This window comes from Ambystoma mexicanum, chromosome 13 (assembly GCF_040938575.1).
Source record: "Ambystoma mexicanum isolate Mex_15411 chromosome 13, UKY_AmexF1_1, whole genome shotgun sequence".
NCBI lineage: Eukaryota > Metazoa > Chordata > Amphibia > Caudata > Ambystomatidae > Ambystoma > Ambystoma mexicanum.
Window position 1 is genome coordinate 400159177 of NC_090938.1, and position 21329 is coordinate 400180505.

General features: G+C 44.6%; 2 protein-coding genes across 6 annotated transcripts in view; one reads left to right on the forward strand and one right to left on the reverse strand.

The window, feature by feature from the left end:
• The window catches only part of GMPR2 (guanosine monophosphate reductase 2), a 403297-nt gene extending 389227 nt beyond the window's left edge, over positions 1-14070 (forward strand). For both annotated transcript variants that reach the window (XM_069633979.1, XM_069633978.1), the window contains exon 10: positions 7297-14070. In XM_069633979.1, coding sequence (XP_069490080.1) covers positions 7297-7492 — 196 coding nt within the window. In that variant the 3' untranslated portion in view covers positions 7493-14070. The remainder of the gene's footprint in view (positions 1-7296) is intronic.
• TINF2 (TERF1 interacting nuclear factor 2) overlaps positions 14009-21329 on the reverse strand; it is a 569835-nt gene continuing 562514 nt past the window's right edge. For all 4 annotated transcript variants that reach the window (XM_069633977.1, XM_069633972.1, XM_069633976.1 and 1 more), the window contains one exon: positions 14009-15067. In XM_069633977.1, the coding sequence (XP_069490078.1) occupies positions 15050-15067 (18 nt within the window). In that variant the 3' untranslated portion in view covers positions 14009-15049. The remainder of the gene's footprint in view (positions 15068-21329) is intronic.

Here is a 21329-nt window from a genome sequence, read left to right on the forward strand (position 1 = left end):
TGAATCTAGTTCTAATGTTTTTGATGGCAGCTCCCTTTGAGCCCATGCATTCCTTTTCATTACAGCTGCTATCATTGAAGACAACGTTTTTGGTTGCTATTACATCAGCCAGGAGATTTAACGAGCTTCAGGCCTTGTGTTGCAAGCCCCTGTTCTTAAGATTCTTTCAGGGAAAGGTTTCCCTTAAAGTAAGATCTGGCTTTCTTCCTAAGGTGGTATCTGAGTTGCACCTTTCTCAGTCGATAGACCTATGGGTTTTCTACCCTACACCACATCTCTCTAAGGAGGAGAAGCCGTTCCATCGCTTAGACCCCAAAAGAGCTTTGAGCTTTTATGTCGCTAGGATGTCCGAGTTTCAGAAATCGGATCAGTCGTTTGTAGCCCATTCTTTGTCTCACAAAGGTCTACCCATAACAAAACAGACTATTGCAATGGATTATTCTTTCCATCGCTGAGTGCTACCAATCAGCAGGTAAAGAGCATCCTTCCCACATCAGGGCATACTCAACAAGAGGAGTCTCGGCTTCTACGACATTACAAAGGCATTATTGTCTGGATGGTGCCCGCAGGGCTGACGCTGGTTTTGGTAGGGCAGTGCTGCAAAATCTGCTACTGTAACACTTTCTGCCCACCTCCGTGATCCCAACTGCTTGGGGAGTCTTTCAGATGAGGAATCTGCGGGAGAAAAGCAATCCATTGAAGGAGAAATGACTTACTGTAATGATATTTCTATGGATTCTTCTCCTGCAGATTCCTCTTTGTCCCCTCTCTTCTATTCCCCGCTTAGAAAGTTCTTATGGACTGGTGCACCTATCTAAGCGAAGAAACGCCTGGTGATGACTCGGCGGTGACTGCTCCTACCTGGCTAGTCGTTTGGTTACCTTTAAAAAAATCTTTATTCCAAACTGTTTTCCCCTCTGTGAATTTTTCCCTTTATCAAGTTTTTGCATGCTGGTTAGTCTGGTCTCCCATTGTTTTCCTCTGCAGCGTTCAAGCACGGAGGAAAAAAGGGGGAACTGAGGTATGGGGCATAGTGTTGTGGTATATATGCTGTCACGTCCGGAGCCGACGACCGAGCAAGACAGATCGACGGCCGAGTCAAAGTCCACTACGCCCTCTGTCAAAAGTTTCCGAGCAGCAGAGCTGGATGAGGATATCGATCAGATGAGGAATCTGTGGGAGAATAATCCATAGAAAGATAATTACGGTAAATAATTTCTCCTTCGCCTCAGACTACACCAACGTCTTAACTCAACACAAGGGCAAAATACTTCATCACAATCCAGTCAGCCTCTCCCTCAAGGGCTGGTTCCTGGACAGCGAAAGTTACAGAACTCTTCTCTAACTGCAGAATGATGGGACATTATCAAAGCATCCAGAGCACAATCCACACACTCCACCTATGCCCAAAAAATGGGCATGCTTTAACGCATGGTGGGCAACATCGCACACCGATCCACTAGCATTATCAGTAGAACAGGTATTAACCCATCTTCTTATCCTACCAAAGAGAGGATTATCTCAATCATACATTAAAGTGCATCTATCCGCCATATCAGCGTACAACACAAGACTGCACCATACCTCAATCATTTCTGACCCAGCAGTTAAAGTCTTCAAGGGTCTGTTAAGCACTTTCCCCAGCGTGCACAAACCAGTACCGTCTTGGAGTCTCAATACACTGTTGTCTGCGTTAATGGTGGCACCTTATGAACCTATCCATCAGTGCGACTTACACTTCTTGTACTGGAAGGTCGCTTTTTCAGTAGCCATGTCTGCTATGCCAATTGGAGAGCTTCAAGCCCTTTCTACAGAATCACCTTTCACTATTTTCCAGAAGGATCGCTTCCAAGACCACATCCTAAATTCATTCCCAAGCTAGTCTCTGACATGACACTGTCAGAACGTACAGTACTACGCACGTTCAGCAATCATTCAACAGCTGAACGCGCCCTCCACTCCTTAGATATCTCGTGGGCATTGAAGTTCTATATACAGCAAATCAAAGGTCTTTCGTTCTTCTACCAGACTCTTCGTGGAATTCTCAGGTCGCAACAAAGGACAATGCATTTCAAAACAAGTCCTCTGGCGTTGGGTAGCAAATTGCATCAGCCACTGCCCCCAATCAAGAAGTGACCCGCTCCTTACTCCACCAACCGCACACTCCACCAGAGGGCAGCGTTGGTGGCTTTTCAAGCAGGGGTGGCCATAAGACATGTGGAGTGGCCACCTGGAGCACGCTCCATACGTTTGCCAAGCATTACTGCCTGGTGGAAGACACTGGAATGGAGTTATCCATCATAGAGGCGGTCCTCCGACACCTATTTGCGTAAGGTAGGAGCAGCCTATGTATCCCTGCTTCCCTTCCATGGTTACCTAGCATGCTTACAGTCTAAATACTCTTTTAATGTAGAGCTATAACCTCAACTGTGGTGTCATGGACACAGCATGCTTCACTGCTTCATATTCTATTCAAGCATAGGAATCTAAGAAAGATCCAATGCTGCAGAAGTTTTAGTTACTTACCTTTCCCTATTTCTCCAACATTAGTATCTTTCATAGATTCACATGCTGTACTCTTGGAACGTCCCTCAGAACAGGGACAGAGCCTCTTGCAAAGTAGTATTTGATAGAACTTTCAAGCAAGCACCAGAGCCAGTATCGACAGGTGGATGCTATCTTTTATTTCAAAAGCATATACTTTGCATATTTATTTTGTTCCCAATAGCCTATATACACATTCAACCAGATCAAAGGCATCTCTACCTTCCAAAAGATACTAATGTGCCCATTACAGAGATCTGTAGTACGACCACCTGGGCTACTCAACCAGTTGCTTTGCAAGCACAATTCCCTTGGTGTTTCTTCCAGACGAGATGCCTCTTGACTAGGAGGTATTGTGTAGCATTTGTTGCTTGAAGGCACCTAGTGTATGCTCCCACCTCCTCTTCATTATATATGTTCTGTGTAACCTGTCAAACAAGTTAGGATGGCGTGTGTCTGGATGCAAGAATGATGAAATGTTATGTTCATGATGATTTAGGTACTTCCCACACAATCGTCCTCTTGTCCACCTGCTAATGCCATTACACTACAGTTTGGCCTAAACACATGAGAACTGCCAATTGAGCGGCGGAAGGCTGTTTTATATGGAGGGTTTTGTCCCTGAAATGTCAATCTCCAAGACACAGCATCTTTAGCACTCTTTTCTGGCCTGGCTTTCTACTGGAGCAGGACACCTAGCAAGTTGTGAATTCATGCGCGTTTAGTACCTGAATTACCACGAAGGTAGAGGTTGCACACCTGGTGCGAGTCCTTCCAGGGAAATGTTTTGTTACATTTCTCAGTGGCAGCTGGTAGAGAAGGGGACCCTGTCTCTAAATCAGCTATCTCCGAGTGGATCGTAAACTGTGTTACACTCTTGCCAAGAGCAAATTCTAGTCGGGGCACAGGGGCTACCATAGCATTCATTGCAAATGTTCCTCTTGATTCCATTTGCAAAGCAGCAACCTGGAGTTCTGTACACACCTTTACACAACACTACTGCCTAGATACACACTCTAGGTCTGATTCTCAGGTGGGACAAGCGGTGCTAAGACATCTCTTTGCTACTGTTCCTTCTCACATCTCACCACCATCTCTGGGTATGCTCGCTGGTTTATGCACAGCACGTGATTCTAAACAGATTCACAAGCATCAGAAGACATGGATTACTCACCGTAATAGCATTTCTGATGATTGTTTCTACTTAGATTCACATGCACCCACCCTTTCTCCCCTCGTGGAGTAGAAGGAACATAGACTTCTTAAACCTTCTCTATTCTGTACTCGCTCACGCTGACTATAAGGCTCCCTCGCGGCAGAAAAACACAACCAGAGGGACCTCGACGCGTGAGGGATTTTGGACACATTACACGTCACGTTAGGGATAGTGTTACAGTCACGTCCATGTCGAGGTCCCCTTTCGATCTTTGAAAGAAAGATGCAATGCTCCGCGATTTCCACTAGATGTCAGACTATATGTGCAGCATGTGAATCTAAGCAGATACAATCATCAGAAATGCTATTACGGTGAGTAATGCATGTTATATATATATATTATATATATACACACGTTTTGGTTTGTTGGGGAAAAAAAGTCCTTCAAAGGTCAATAAGTATTTAAAGATTGGCTTTATGGGAAAGCGATATTTCTCTTATGGGAAGAAACAATCACATTTATGGCGATTAATAAGTAAGAAATCATGATGTGTAACTACTTTTACGGGTAAATCTTCCCCCAATGGTGCATTGAGCCTGACTTTGGGAAGCTGTACAACATTGTACCTGGGTGCTGGCTATAGGAATGCATTGGAGGGCATGAGAGGACACTCCAGAGAATGGTGTGGTGTTAGGATTCTGGATGCGGGGAAGCTGTAAAGAATAGGTGTAGGGCAGCTAAATGTGACGGTGTTGGTGTGAATGGTCCTGGAGCTTTGACCATGAAAAGCAGCATTTGAGCTCTAATGTATAACCTGTGTTGCTACTCAGGAGTGCAGACGGAGCGCCAGGAAATGTGTAAGAGTGTTGGCTATGAGCCATTTTAGTGAATGGTGACAGTGTCTGCGGTGGAGATTTAAAGAAACACAGAGGTGCACCGACTGATCTAGGGGGAATGACATAAGAACACTGGCTGTAGGAAAGTTTGTTGAAGCACTTCTGCAGAGTTTTTGGGAATAGAGCAGGGATACTTGTTGTTTGTTGTACATTTATTTAATTTGTTGATAGCGCCCAGACCCAGAGGCATCATTTAAAAGAAAGCGATACAGTACAGTCATAGCATGGTAGGTTACGAAAGGATTTATGCAAATTTGTGGAAAAGTATTTTTCAGTATTTTTCTAAAAACAGGGTAAGATGGTTCATCTTGGATGCAAGGAGGAAGGGCATTCCAGAGCATGGGGATGTAACAGTGAAGCTAGTGCCACCAGCGTTTTCTGTTGTATTAGGTGTGGCCTAAGGCCATGGTTGTGGATGAGCGCAGGCAGCATGGTTTGGCACTTTTAGAGATGCGTTGGTTTAGGAAGGTAGGTGCAGTGTTGTGTATGCATGAGTGAGTAATAGATAGGATTTTAGACCCAATGCAGGCTTTGATGGGCAGCCAGTGTGCCTCACGTCTTGCTTGTGAAATGTGGTCTGTCCGCTTTAAGCCCCAAGCAGCCCGAAGTGAGTTATTTTGGATAAGTTGAAGTTTGATTATGTTTTTGGTAGAGGTGCCAGGGAGAATGGCGTCGCAATAATCCAATGTGCTTCGAATGATGGCTCTAGCTAGTGTGAGGCAGTTGTCTGAGGACAAAAACGTCCTACTGAGTTTAATGTGTGTGACAGAGTATGCTGCTGAGGAGGAAAGGGCCTTGACATGTTTTTGCAAGGAAAGCTCAGAATCTAGGTATATGCCCAGAGTTGTCACATGGCTAGAGACAACATTAAAAGAGGCAAAGTCTGGGTCCAAATGTTTGAGCCGATGCAGTGAGCCTACAATGAGAAGCTCAGTTTCATCATCATTCAAGCAGAGATGGTGGTCTGCCATCCAAGCTTGGATGATGCTGTAGACCCGGATAATGTTGTCAGAGTTTGTGGTGTGGTTTCCAGTGAGTTTCAGTAGAACTTGGGTGTTGTCAGCGAAGATGGTGTAGGGAATTTCCAGGTTGTCGAGGTGGTCAAAAAGGGGCTTAGTGTACATGTTATAAAGTGTGGGTGACAAGCACAAGCCTTGTGGTGCCCCATAGGAAACAGGGATAGGGTCTGTTGCCTCAGAGTGTGTGGTCGCTGATAAAGGAGTGGACCCAGCTGGCAGCTTCTCTGAAGAGGTTGAATTTAGAAGTAAGGTGTTGACAGAGGATGTCGTGGTCAACCAGATCAAAGGCAGCGGAGAGGTCAAGTAGGAGAAGGATGGCGATCATAAGGGCCAAGAGGGCAGCTTTGGTGCTGTGCCTGGGTATAAAGCCAGATTGGCGTGAGCCAAGGAGGTTATGGGTCTGCAGGAAGATTTGGAATCGGTTGTAGGCGGTACGATCAAGGATTTTAAAGAGGAAAGATACTGTTGTGATGGGGCAGTAGTTGGTGGGAAGGGTAGGGTAAAGGGAGGGTTTTTTGAGAAGCAGTGTGACACAGGTCTATTTGATAGCTTTCTGGACCAAGCATGAGGCGAAAGAGGCATTTATGAATTTGGTGATAATGGGTGCAAGGGGGGTCAGCGTACATCTTGATGATGTGGGAGGGGCAGATATCTCCTTTACAGTTGGAGGGCTTAAGGCACTGGATGATGGTTTGGGCATCCGCAGGTGAGATGTGGGAGATGGCAGGTGTAGTGGTCATGGTGGGATCGACTTGGTGGCGGTGTAGCTTTAGCTCAGGGCAAGGTTTTTGCAGTTGGTTTTGTTGTGCGTTGGGGAGGGGTCCTTCCTCCAAAGGTGTTCTTGAGCCCATTTGTGTCTGAAGAGGTTGAGTAGTTCCACTGTGAACCAGTTATTTGTTATAGGCTTTTTCTGTAGTGTGTTTTTTAATGGGGCATGGTGTTTAAGAGTGTGTAGGAGCTAGGCGTAAGCAGTGAGGATGATTTCGGGGCCGTTGCTGTCTGCCAGTGCAGCAAGAGGGGCATCAATGGTAAGTCCAAGAATCTCCTTGGTGAGTTTTCTTGTGTGTCTCGCTGTGATGGGGGAGGTGGTTGATAGCTTTGTGAGTCGTCATAGATTTCAGTGTAAGGGTAAAGAGGATACAGGAGTGGTCTGTCCACATTAAAGGTGGTGGGGGGTTGATGGTGACCGTGATAGGTATGTTAAGGACCCAATCAAGGGTACGGCCGTTGGTGGGGGTGGCGATGACTTGGGAGAGGCTCATCTCTTGAAATGTGGCACTTAGGGCGGTGGCCTTGGTGTTATGTTGTGGTGCAGTGCTAGCAGCAAGGGGCTTTAGCTAAACTATAGAATAGTTTGACTTGGAAAAGCAGTACGGAACAACAAAAGTTCTGAGCGTGAACTGTAGGGATGGTGTAAAGGTGGAATCTTTTAGAGTGCAACAAAACTCACTGTGGTATGGCTTCTCCAAATGGTGTAGATGCACTAGTTTTGGAAACATTGGCTGTGGTGGAGCTATAGGGAATACTGCTGCATGTAAGAAATATTGTAGGAGCAGGAGTTGACACTATTGTCAGAGCATTGCCAGGGAGCTTTAACAAAGATGGACAGAATAATGTAGGAGCACTTACTCGATCACTTCCTGACACTCACACCCTCTTTTATTCTGTGTTTCCACTATAGGGCCTCAGAGGGAAAAACCGTTGAGGTCTTGTACAAGGGCGATGTGGAGGACACCGTGAGAGACATTCTTGGAGGCATCCGGTCGTCCTGCACCTATGTAGGTGCAGGCAAGCTGAAGGAGCTAAGTCGCAGAACCACCTTCATACGGGTCACACAGCAAGTGAACCAAGTCTTCGGGCAGAGCACCAGCGCGTGAGGTGTGAAGATATGACCCTGCATGAGGGACCAGATGTGGGGGCAGGAGGGAACAGGGACAAGATTGTGTTTTGGGGGGTGGGGGGGGGGGTCAGGGCAAACATCTTGCTATGTTTGAAGGACCAAGATTGGGTGAAGTCTGTGATGTACCAAAAGCAAATTAAGGGGGAGGTGGTGGCAGATAAGGGTTTAACACATCCCTGTACTAATGTACAAGCTCAACACATCCCTGTATGAATGGCCAAACAACCTTTTCTATAGTATTACAGAAAAACTGTCCAGCATACTTTACTTATAGTGTTAGCACTCACTAAGTTTTCAGGTACTACATCCACAACAGAAAGGTCAAGCAGTTCACCATATACGTGATCAGAGTCGTGCACGTCTGTAGTAAGAGAGCTTGGCCTTCGGGTGTGCCGCATGAGGGCCTTCCATGCTGTTTGCTGTAGGAAAGCCAAGCACATCTGTCACCAGAGCAATGCTCCTTTTTAGACACCCTGAGGGTGCAATCTAAGTGCTCTGGTATGAAAGTTCAACAAGATCTAGCCCTACTCTCTGCAAACCCTGCTATGCCGTGATGATCAAGTGTCCCTCTCTAAATTAACCCAGCATAATATCTGTTCTAGAAGGGTCCACCAAATCTCTGGCACTCTTTTACTCTTTGCAGAGTGAAGCCCCAGTCTGTTCCTGTCTGCAGTATAAGGTCTCAGCAGTTCTCGATCTGCGTTATGAAGGCCTATATATATATATATATCTCTGCAGTATTAGAGCCCTGAATTTTCCCTACAGTATTTGGGCTTAGCACTACCCTTAGTGTTATAAGGACCCTGCACATCTCTCTAAGGGTCAAAAATGTCCCTCTCTAAAGGAGCACAGCATGATAATATTGGTAGTACACAGGCCCACCAAAAGTCTCTGTGCTTTTAGTGCCAAACGTGTTGCTCTTTGCGGTGCAAGTGCCAAGTGTGCCCATATATGGAGTAGGTCTCCATATATATTATAAGGGACAAATGCAAAAACGTCCAGTATTATGAGCCTCCACCCTTATCCTGGTCTTCAGGAGACATGCAAACCAAAGCTCGGTATAGGGTTAGCGCCCAACACCTCTGTCTCTGCTGTGTGTGGGCGCAAAATAAACCCCTAATATATGAGGTTGTAGCATTTGCATCTCTGCATTAGGAGGGGCCAGTGAATTACTCCTCATTATGTTCCACTGTCACATTCTAGTTTAACGGCCCATGTACTTATGCATTCTGCATTATGAGGGCACACTTGTTTCTGTATACATTACAAATGTCTTGGTCGCACCATTATGCAGTGAGGGGCAAGTATATTCCTTTTCGTACAAGGGCGAGGCAGTACCCGCTTCACTGAAATGGCTGAGCATGATTCACTGAGCAGGCCCTGGGATGAGCACTTGGCTTTGCTGTATGAGGGTCCCATGCCTCCCTGTGATGGTCCTGTACACCCTCTGCTGTATTACAAAGGCCAAGCAGGTCTCTCTTGTATGAGAATGTAATGTTTTTCAGCAGTATTAGGAAGCAGTAACATCCTTCAGCAGTATGAGGCCAAATCATGTTCATTTGTTCATACAGTAGAGAAATGTTCTGTGCCCTCTTATTGAAGGCCTTTGTACTCCATCATCAGGACAGCCCAGCAGCCCTCTACAGTTAGTCTAAACAATCCATTCTACAGCAGGAAGGCCCTGCAAGTTTCTGCAACATGAGGGTTCATCATCTGTCTACATTAGTCGCATCTACCTTTCAATGCATTCTACTGCAATTTCCTCATCTGATAAATGTCTTTCCAGTGTCAGTGCTCGGAAACATTTTCAACAGGGGGCGCAGTACGACTCGACATCGACTCCTATTGACTGAAACGTGCCGCTCCTTGAACGCAGACGTGAAGTCGTATATATATAACGTCACTGTGCCCCTGTTTCTTTTTTTTTTACACACTCAGTACACTGTCATTTGGAGCATTCTCTTTGTTGAGAACATGTGTGTGCGTCAAGATGTCGGGCACTAATGCTTCAGGGTCAAACGTTGTCAGGACTGCAGCTCGAACATGTCCATCACTGACCCACATGGTTTCTGTGTGTGGTGCCTAGGGAAGGACCACTATGTCGAGCAGTGCGGTTCCTATCAGCAGATTTAACCCGAAGGTTCTAGGGATCGGTTCAGTGAAGTTGGCGCTCGGGCGTCCTCGGTCAAAGTCCCCGGCACGTTCGACCGTCAGGCCAAGGTACAGGGGACCCCACACCCGAAAAAGAGCACAGGCACCATAAGACGGTAAAGAAGCGTTCCCATTCCTAAGTGTTTCACACCAGTCATCATCCTCATCCTCCCACAAAAAGAAGAGACGCCATCAGCGCAAACAAGACTCCAACCAATCATGCAGATTCATGTACATTCTATTAGAAATCATTTCATGATAAAAATAATTCTGATGTTGTCGTACAAAAGGTGTAAAATACAAAAAAGCAATTTAAGGTAGTGCATAATGGTGTAACCCCCACAAACAAAACAAGCAAAGTGTATACACTGAGAAAAAACGATATATAAGACAAGCACACAGTCATAGTGGACATACATATACACAAAATGGTTATATATTAATGTAATTCCGATGCATTGCTTCATCATGTGTCTTCCCAATTGTAACGCCTTGAATGTGCACTGGATGCACCTAAATCACGCCACAATATTAGCAACTGATGTGTTCTTTTTATTGCCAGCTCGAGTTTTGTTTTTGAGTTTTGGGTGTGCTTATTCTCCTGGACCAGCCTTCTTCAGGGCGTAACATATTACACCGGGGTAGGTGCTGAGTTAATGGATATATCTGTTTATCCCAAAAACGAAATTCCGATTCCAGTACTGACGACTGTCAATCACTTTAGGGCCGCAAGCACAAAGCTTTCCTTCCAATTGCCCAGCCCTGGTATCAGTCTAGTGTGTTCGCCCTGACTCGCTTGATGACCCCCATGAGTCTGGTGGTCACTTCAACCTCGCTCACTACAGGGGAGCTGGCACCAGTTGTGCCTGGAGGTTCCTGCACCAAGGTGACCATATCAGGTCCAACGCCCTTGTTTTCGACCACAACAACTGCAAAGTCGTTTCTGGCTCCTGTCAGAGCAATCCTATCGATGATGGTCAAGTGCTCCTTTGCCCCCGAATCTTGGTCAATGTTCTTCAAAACCATGAATTTACGACAAGGGGGACCAGGTTCCTTTTGGCTTTGAGCCAATGGGCGGGGGACCTGGGACAGCAGATTCTTTCATGGACCAAGCAGATTTGCTGGCTCTGGCTGAGGGTTTGCACGAAGCAAGCAGGCTTGATAAGTATTCTGACCTTGATTTGCAACAGGCTGCCCCATATGGCCATTCTAACGCTCAATACAGGAGAACTGTTGATAAGCTGTTCGAAACCTTGTGTCTGGGCACCCTGGCCAAAGCCCTGACGGCATATGAATTTACAGACATCCTGGCTAAAGGGCAACAGAGGGCATTACCATTTAATGCAGTCATCACAGATCCCATTATCACACTGTGGCAGAGACGATGTTCCATGCCAGCTGTGCATGCCAACCACACCAAAAAAAAACAAGCCAGCTAGGTGAGATTTACTCTTCCTATCATCTCACCCTACGCCAGAATGTCTGGTGGTCAAAGCCGCCACAGTGAGTTCTAGGTCAGCCTTAACCATCTCCAATATTGCCACAGTGTGGCAGAAAGAGATCTGTCAAGCAGTGATGTGGTTGTCGCTCCACACGTTTACTAAACATTACAGCTTAGGTGTGGCTCATGGTTCTGACGTTCGATTCGGCAGAGCGGTGGTTGCAGAGCTTCCTTGTCTGAGGGCTTTCATCCTGCCTCTGCACCTTCTACTGCTTTGGGCATCAGATGAGGAATCTGCAGCAGAATGCAATCGCAGGAGAAATTACTTACCAGTAATGTTCTTTCTATGGATTCTTCTCCTGCAGATTCCTCATCGCCCTCCCATGCTGCCCGCTATTAAAGTGGTCTATTGCCATTTTCTTCTAATAGGATGAGAACTTGAAGTGATGACGATTAGGTGTTATGCAAGTTTGGTGCCTCTTGCAATGGGTATGGCAGCCGGTTGCTTTTAGTACAGTGTCTGTTCCTGAGAATAAGAAAAACAATTGATGTGTTTTTTGGCCGTCATTAAGCTAACCCCTGTGGATCCTTCGTCTGTGGCTGCTGAGCTTGGGAGAAAAAAGGTGGGGAACTGAGGTACAAGGGAGGGGTGCAGTGACATAATATATGTACATATACGGCCGACGTCACGTCCACAGTCGAGGAGTTGCACGGTCGAGTCAAGGAGTCGGCAGTCGATGTAGTCGTACTGCGCGCCGTCGAAAACATTTCCGAGCAGCTGACGCTGCAAGAATCTCCACGGGAGAAGATTAAGAATCCATAGAAAGAACATTATTGCTAAATAATTTCTGCTTCCACAGCATTAAGACCCACCAGGGTCCTAGCAAAAGTGAAAGGGATCAGCATGTCCCGCTGCAATGTAGGAGTGCAGAACAAGGACTTTCCCAACTCTCCGCTGTTAACAGCTCAGCACAGACGTCTGCAGTATTGGGTGCAGCATAGCCTTCTCTATGGTTCAAGGGTCCAGCATGACCCTCTACAATAGAAAATCCAACATATTCCACTCTACTGCATAAGGGGCAGAGCACAACACTCCCCCACCATTTTGCAGTATGGAGGAACCAGCACATTCCTATGCAATCGTAATTCCTTGCAGAGAGATCGTTTTTTATTTAGTCACATTCCCCACATGAAAGGGTGGGGTGTTCGTTCACATTACCTCTATTGAAGGTTGTTGTTTACACTTTCCATGGGGGAGGCAGGGTTCCCCGATACTATTCCTTGCATTAGTAGAGGTGAAAAGGTCATCATCTCAGGGGGGTCATAATACTTCCCTTTTTTATTTTGACAGTTCTTGTCATACACAGTATATAAAACATTCTTCTTACAAACATATACTATAAGGCCCACCCACCCCCCATTAAACACAGTTAAGATAAGACGTGTGAGAAGAACAAGTTAGTTTGCAAATAGCACGAAGAAAGCAATGCATACATCTCTACTTGCTTGGCCAGAACTCTTTGTCGTTATGGCCAAATAATGTTGGTTATTATCTCCCTCTGTTAGCCGAAGTCAATCCTCCCATTTGTCAAGATAACTAGGCATAATTCACTGCTTAAACAAATTAGCAGTTCCTTCTGGTAGGTAGAGTGGCCCGGTAACAAATACATGTGTTGGAGTTCTTCCTCTTGTTAACAAAGACACAACACAGTATTTCCTCTTCGCTCAACCCTGCACATCTGCCAGTTTGACTGGTATATCCCATTTATTGGATTGGTAGGAGGCAGTTTTCTTTGCACTGGGCACTCCTTGCCCAGGGAGAGGAAGGAAGTGGTTCAGTTAATTGCATTCATTGTGATATGGATGGTGCAGTTTGATTCCTAGCACTGCTAGTTAGGTCTTCAGTTTCAATCACCACAAAAGGGAAAGCAGAAGGGTGTTCAGTTCCTGGGTAGGGACAGGTTTTTTTTTCTATCCCATTCCACACATAGGTTTTGTCAGCCAGATTCCCTGCCCTCCCTCAAGTCATTCCTTTTAAAGCCTTTATGAGTTAAAAAAAAAAACCTTTTCTGCATCATTGGGGACAGGGGTGTTTGCTGTTGGTTAGTGGATAGGGATCTCCCTTAGTCTTAATTCCTTGCAGAGGTTGGTGAGGGGCTGCTTTTCAATCCCATTCATCAAACAGGGATGGGTGAGGCTTGTTTAACCTCATTACTTGAAGTAGCTGGGGGCTGTATTTGACAAATGTCTGCACCGGTATGGAGGTGTTTTGCTTGCAGTTGGGTGGTAGGGGGAAGGGTGTTCTTAGTCTTATTCCTACCATAGGGGCATACCCGTCGGTCTCATTGATTGGTGAGGATCTTGAACCTCATTCCTCACAGATATTAGCAGCTGCTTTTCCATCCCATTCTGTATGCTGGGGAGGAGTATTTTGCCCGTAGTTGGTTGTTGCAAAGGTTTTTCTCATGCCTTGCAATTTGGTGTGGGGGAGGGCGACTTAAGTCTCATTCCAAACAGAGGTTGGGGGGGTGAGGTAATGCTTTCTCATTATTCAAATAGACAAGACGTGCTGCATGTGCTGTAAAGAGGTGCTTTATAGTCCCATCACTGCTGCATAATGCAGGGAAGGTAGTGGGCTGGGACAGGACCAAGATTGGTAATAGTTGTTTAGTCCCATTCTTCAAATGGGTTGCAAATGGTGATGGGTTTATGATGCCCCTTTTCCTCACACAGGCTGGGGTGGGGGCATTCCTTAAATCAGGAGCGATTTTCGTAAGTCTAATTTCTCGCAAAAGGGATGAGAGATTGGGGGACGAGGGTCAGACAAAGGTGTTCCTTAAACATTTCCCTTTGCTTCCACTGAGATCATGAAGGATTGCTTTTTGTTACATAATCATGATATTTAAATAAAAAATTTGCATTTATTAAAATAATTATTACAATTAAAATCACAATCATTAAAATTCTGTCTCTGTTCATTTTTGAAGAACTCTATGCATGGTATTCAGGGAATGACGGAAGGTTTCTTTATACCCAAGAGAAGATGCCTCCCCACTAGGAGGCACTGAAGGTTCTTATGTTGCTCGTTCCTATTTGGCCCAGAAGTGATACCAGAGTCCTAAGTCACAGCGGCATAGCCTTTCCTACTAGATCACACTACTTTCCTGCAGCGTTGACTACTTGTTTTGACACTGCAAGTGCATAGGAAGGCATTACAATCTACATTTCCTCGCCATGTTTTCAGCAAGATGGAGGTCACACGAGGAACAGAAGATGCCACCAGTGAGTATTAAAAGAAAGTTGCACAAATATGGATTGTTCTTCACAGTCAGGACGGTTCAATGACAGCAGAGGCACATGTTATTCAGTGCAGGTGTGTGTCTCTTCAATACCAAGCAAGGTCATACATATTAAAAATGTGTCTGCAAGGGCAGGTGCAGGCTGCTTTCAGTGGCAAAAAACACCAAACATTCTTATATAGGACAAGAATAATTCATATTTATATAGCCCTTGTTGCAATTTTGCGTGGTTTGCCCAAAGTTTTCTATATGCTGTCACTGACGTTAAGCCGAAAGCTCAAAAGACAGGAGACACATTCCACAAGTATGGTGGCACAAAAAAAAGAGAACAATGTCCAGGCTGCGCAAATGTTGAATACAAAGGGCGTGAACACCTCTTCATGCAACTTCCCACAAATGTGTTCAACTGACATCCATTCATGGATCCACCTTGGGGTGTGGGGCATTAGAACATCCTCTGGTCATCTTGTGCACTAAAGTGTCTAGAGTTGTGAGGGATCAGTTTCCTTCTCAAGCCTTGTAATGCTGGATACTCAAATCCTCCTTTAGGGCATCACCGGCTTGCTCTTTGGCGATGTTGTACGAAAGGGTCCCCCAAAGTCAATCCAGAGATTTTTTCAGTGAACTGGTCTTGAATCACTGTTCATATCTTGGGCAACACCTGCAAGGAAAAAGGGAAAATTATATTTCAAAGATACACAACATAGCTCACATTTTGATTTACCAACTTGACTCTGTGTAAGTCGTAAAAACAAAGTATTACTTTCATGAGGATTTAAGTACTCAGCCTGTGGCTCTCCCTCCTTGGCAACTTGTTTAGAAAGGCCTGCTCCACCAACAGGGCACACATTAGAAAACTGCTCTACGGATACTGCACTAACGCAGCAAGAGAAATTAGAACATAGAATCACAGTACGTGAATCCTCCCTTATGCGCCTAGGCCCCTTTGCTCCTCTGTGCAACTGTCCCTTGCACCCCTAACCACCAGTTACCCAGTTTCTATTCCAAACATAAAAATAGAGTACTGGAATATGCCACAGGGGAAGGCTGGGTGGAAGTTATAGGTTGGAGAGCAATGGACTAAGAGTATCTGATTAACTATCAGTAGTCCTTTTAAATAACTCTAAAAATGTGCAAAGGCACTCTCATGGACACAGATTACACACACACACCTCTATGCAAAAGAAAAAAAGAAAATGAAATTCTGCATTAAAAAAAAGGTGATGTCAGAAAACAAACTACAAAAAAAGTGTATTTCTTCACAGTAAATGACAAAGCCTAAAATGATTCTTTCCAGTTACATGGACATGTACAGTAATCTGTATTAAATGGAGAACAGTCAATCTGGGATGGAAAAAGCACAGCATTGGATACAAAAGTGAAAATCGAATTCAAGACTACATGAATTCTGCTTTCCTATTTACAGGACTGAGAATCGCCCTTATATAAGAAACCTACAGAGACTTGAAGTGTAAATTGTTTGTTATCGGCAGATTGTGAAAATGTTACAATGCCCCTGTTTAAAGAACATAACATGGGGGCGTGGCCCGGCAGCAGAGCCATGTAGCTGCTCTCCCCGTCGACTCCACATGCAGGGGATAAATGCAGCATTTCTCTAACGCTTCTAGTGGTCCACAGCAGTTGGTTTGGAAACAGCAATGCAGAGGCATTCCTAGAGCTCATTTTGGCCGTGGGCAAGACTGCGACGGGCCACTGATAACTGAAGGTAGGGTGTGGCTGGGAGCGCAACACAGCACAGCTACCAAGATGGAGCTGCATCCTGCCTGTGCTGGCGACTCAGGATACCTTTTGAGCAGCTGGGAGGAAGTGAGGAGATCCGGCTGGGGACTTGGCCCTCGGGGAGCCGCATATGGGCCACGATCGGCGGACTGGTTGACTAAGCGTATTGGCGGTGCAACGCCTTTGGGGCTGTGTGGGGAGATGAGACCTACGTTGCTCCGTGAAGCCCTGGTGCAGGGGGGAACCCCCTCCCTCTGACGTAACCTGAACCACTGCAGGTGTGTTGCATATTTCAGGATCAGTGGCCGCTGGGGGTGGCTCTTAGAACCTCCAGCGATCTTGAAGATAGAATGACTGGGATCCTGGAGGGACGCCCACCCACAGCACCACGCTGGATTCTGAGCTCAGATGCAGGCGCTCACTGTTAAGGGAAGGAGGTGGTTTTGACCCCTTTTGATGGATTTGAGGATCCCCACCGACGCAGCAAAGATTCTGTGCTTCATTGTTTACAGGCATCCTAATGCCTGTGATATACTAATGCATCAGTCTGAATCAGATGGTACAGGCTCATCTAGCCACTACCCTTGGGACAAGCCATGACTTCAAACAAACGCAAAAAAAGCAAATCAGCAGACATTAATATCCTCACCAGATCAATATAAACACCTGTGCAATCAATACTAGCACCCTCGCAGTGATGCACCACGAGGCAGGGCATTCCCCATCAGCTACAAATGATGACATCGCCTTGCTCCTCCAGGACCTATAGAAAGAAAGGCTTTTGGAGCCAGAGCGCAATATCTCTAGTGGACTTCAACCGGGCAAACTCAATAAAAACACTGATGGGGTGGGAAAGCGGGTTGAAGAGGTTGAGAACTCATTTATGGAAATATCCAATGACCAAGAGGGCATTGAACTAAAGCCCATCAATGATAGAGGAACACCAGGCACAAATGTTAGCCAAGCTTTAAGATGGAGAAAATAGGTCCAGACTCAATAACATAAGACTTAATGGGATTCTGCAAAACATCACTGACATGCAGCTGGGCACCTATGTACATGACCTATTCAGTGACATTTTGGGCCTTCCAACAGATGCAGCCATGCTCCTGGATCGCACACATTGAGTGTTCTGCCCATACCAAAATCGAAAAGGATGTCTACATGACGTCCTCACTAGAGTCCATCTTCTTCATATAAAAAAGGACATAATGAAAAAGACCAAATCTTTCAAGGATTATGCTGTTCGGGGGGCAAAACTCCACCTCTTCCAAGACTTGGCCTAAGGCATCCTTCAAAAACGACAGGCTACGAGACCGGTGGCTGCCTGGCTCGGAGATTGCTCGATTGTATACAGGTGGGTTTTCCATTTAAGCTTCTCTATGAATACAACAATAGCGAATGCGCGATATCTTCTATGGAGGAGGCCTCCACTTTTCTCTGAGCCGAATTCTCTCCAACGCTGATGCCCCTTCCTTTATCTGCCTCGACACTCCACCCCCACACCCCCCAGCCGAATTGGACATGCAGACCGCAGGGCCCGATAAGAGAAGACCGCTGCAGCGCAGGACACTGGAGTCACACCTGGGAAATGAGTACATATTTTAGAAGTGTAAGTGCTTCAGGAAGTTTTGGATTTGATTAAATAGACATAAATGGTGTGTTTACTGGGAGATTCCTCGCTCAATTTCTGTGTAATGGCCACGTACAGACTGGGGGGCCCAAATAAAAATATCTCGCTTTGCACATGCGTAGGAAAATAATCTAACTAAAGTAATTCCCTGGTTACATCTCCTAGTAGAGTCCTGCTATTGACTCTGAACCACTCAAGAAAAAGGGTAAAGGTTTTAACTGCCACCTGTTTTTCCCACTTTATATTGCCAATTGAAAAATGGCAAATGTGCAATTGCTACACATTAATGCAAAAGAAACACAACTGAAGTGAATCTAGCAAACATACAAGTTAAATAAACATTGTTAGTTTGGGCTCTTAGGTGTCGCTTGCGACACATATAAGCCAAAACCATTGCATTAGAGCACGCACAGATATGGAGGAATGGCATATGAGGAGGGACACACAGCCTTTAGGTGTTTGGTTATTGCCCTACCCACTGACTGCCCATGACCATGCTAATCCCTATGGCCATTCCGACCCAGTTCCTTCCTCTCCCTGCCCAAAACACCTCTGCATAGGAACTATTTGAGCTTGCTTTAATCAAGTCTTACTCAAACTCTGCACTGGAAGTGCCTGCCAGGGATTTTTAAGGCAGTCTTTTGAGAGTTAATGACAGGTTCGAAATACAATAGGTTCAAGTAAATTTGCTCGAAAACAAAAGGTTCGAATTATTTCTGGGGGGTTGAGGGGGTCCCCCGTAACACCCGTTTTTGTGTTAAAAAGCACTTTTTTTTACCAAAACAAAACCCCCCCAAAAAATATATAATTAAAAAAAAAATTGAAACCTTTGTTCGAGCAAATGTACTCGCCCCTATTACATTCGAACCTTTTGTATTCTCACCTTTAACCGGACACCTGATAAAAACATGTCTTAACCAGTTCTGCCTTCAGCCACTCGATTTATAAGCACTTTGCATGTCCTTCACTGAATTCCTGTTAAAAACCAGCATTGGCAAAGCCAACAGTTTGGGCTGGTGTAAAAGTATTAGGCATTTGCCAGGTACTGCTATTAGATGCTCAGGTAATCGCACCATTTTGCACCTGCTACCATTAATGGCCAATTAATACCACTATGGCTGTGCCTGGCAAGTGCCTTTCCCAGTCCTACACAAAAGCATTGCCAATGCTAGTTCTTTTTCCAAGCGATTTAACATGCAGAAAGTCAAGTAGCAAGTCTTTGAATTGAGTTTTCTAAGTGCTGTTTGTAACAATGCCATATCCACTGAAAAAAAGGCATTCTTTACTTTTAATAAATGAAAAATAGAGGTATTTAGATAGACGGGGAGGTTCTGATTTAGTTTTATTTTCTATAAAAAAAGAAAGCTTGGTCCTGAATCCTTATTCACTTTTCAACACACGGTGAATGTGTCTCAGGGTAAACCAAAATTACATATGGTGACGTGTGTGCCTTTAAAAAGTCTACATTCAAGTTCAATGCAGCTTTGACAATTGATCTGACCAGTGTATTGATCATTCATCATTGTAGTAATCATTGACATCAGGATTTCATAGAGAATAATAAATATGTATACATTTTTTATATTTTAAGTTGATATCTTTTGTGCAGACCATGGCATTTCTTGTCTTTAAATTGTAGGTAGGCTGTAGGGAATAAATACTGTTAGAATGGGGTGCCCTAGGTTCATAAAGAACTTTCTTGGATTTCTGGAATTGATCGTGTCACTGCAACAGAAACATTTTTACTTCAAATTGTGCAAAGTTCATAAATGTGTGTGGAAACTGTGTTGCATTTGAATTACACGTGTGGATACCACAGCCTCCCTCACAAGGCAATAAATAGGTCTACAAAGAAGTGGGGAGATGCAACAATTGTGCAAAAAAGGATTAAGGAGTGGATTGAGTTCAAGTGACTGAGTGACATTGGTAAATTATGAGTAAGAAAAGTTTCCATGTTTCTGTTTAGTGAGCATTTTGAACATAGACATGTCTGGCCTGGAAATGCCTGTGGTTAAAGCCCATACTCTTTCAAAATTATATTTGAAAGAGGATTGGGCTTGCCCGCAGGTATTGAAATATAAGTCAGAAATTATGGAATGAGTAGAGCACCTGTGGGTACAGATATTTGAGATGAAAAAGGCCCTTTCAATCAGGCTAAATATGACTTTAACAATAAAAAAAAGAAATGTTTATGCTGATCTGCCCCTCTACAGACCTGTATTTCCACATTCAATTGGTGGAGGACAAGGTAGAAAACAAGGATGCTCAGTTTAAACATTGCCAAGAAGCAGCACAGAAACAGTCTGAGGAGCTCTTGAATGGCAAGCAATTGTGTAATGGCAAACCAGAAGACATTGAGGTTGCATAAAACACTGAAAGAAAGTTAGGTTTCAGTATTACAATAGCAAAGGTCACTGATCAATCCCAAGGTGAAATAAATGCATATCGTGATGAGTTGCAGAACCAAGAAACAGTTTTGAGTCTTCAGTGAATGGAGTCCAAAAATAAACTGAATGGAAAATATAATGACACATCTAAATGTCATAAGGGCCTGTTAGACAACATTATGGCACTGAAACAACACATTGTGGAATTAAAACAGTAAATCCGCAGAGGTTAACTTCCAAATTGAACTTGATCAAATGAATCATAATATTAATGTCCTAAAACACCAGAGATCAGTGTGCACAAGAACGTGATGCTCTAATTCATGAGAAACAGAAACAGATTCAAAAAGTAAAACAGGCGTATGCAAATGAGAGTATGAGCCTAGTCTCTTTCCAATATAATTTGTACTTGCAAGAGCAACTGGAACAAATAAGACTGGCCTGAAATAGGCAGTCTAGCAATAAGACTCCTTTGAAAAAGAAATGCTGCAATGGCAAGAGAATAAAATCATGAAGTCTAGCATTATTCAAACTTGCCAGCGCGAGAAAACAGGAACTGCAAACTAAAAAAGGAATTGTTAAATTCCAATAGCAAAACACTGGAAGCTAATCAGGCCAGCATTTGTTATTTGAGAGAACAATTAGTCCACTTCAAGCAGAAAATGATTATTGAGATAGAAAAAATGATTATGCCAGGAAGTAATGACCTTACAACCACAAGAGAATGGTGCTTTGGACGGGTGTGGGTAAGGCCTCATTCCACCTACTTAAAATTTCCCATGTGCTTGCTGAGGGACGCAATATGTCTGATACCTTTACGGAACAAGGAACTTGTATAACATCCCCTCTGCCAAATATTTCGTATCAGGTTACACAGTGCACCAGATAAGATTTTGAGGTGGGAGTATTTTACGCATGATTTTTCAAATTAGAGAGTAAATGCAATTGAGTTCTCTCCTCTGCAAGAGAGTAAAACTTATCCAACACATTCACCCAATGCATACGTAAAATCAGACCCATAGACAAAAAGCGTTGTAGATCAAAGTTGTCTGACTTGTGCAGAGCCCTTCACTCCACATGCAAACGGCACATCCCGTCTGGGCACATAGTAACAGCACATCACTCCACTTGATAATGTCACATATCCTCCCTGAACATGCTAG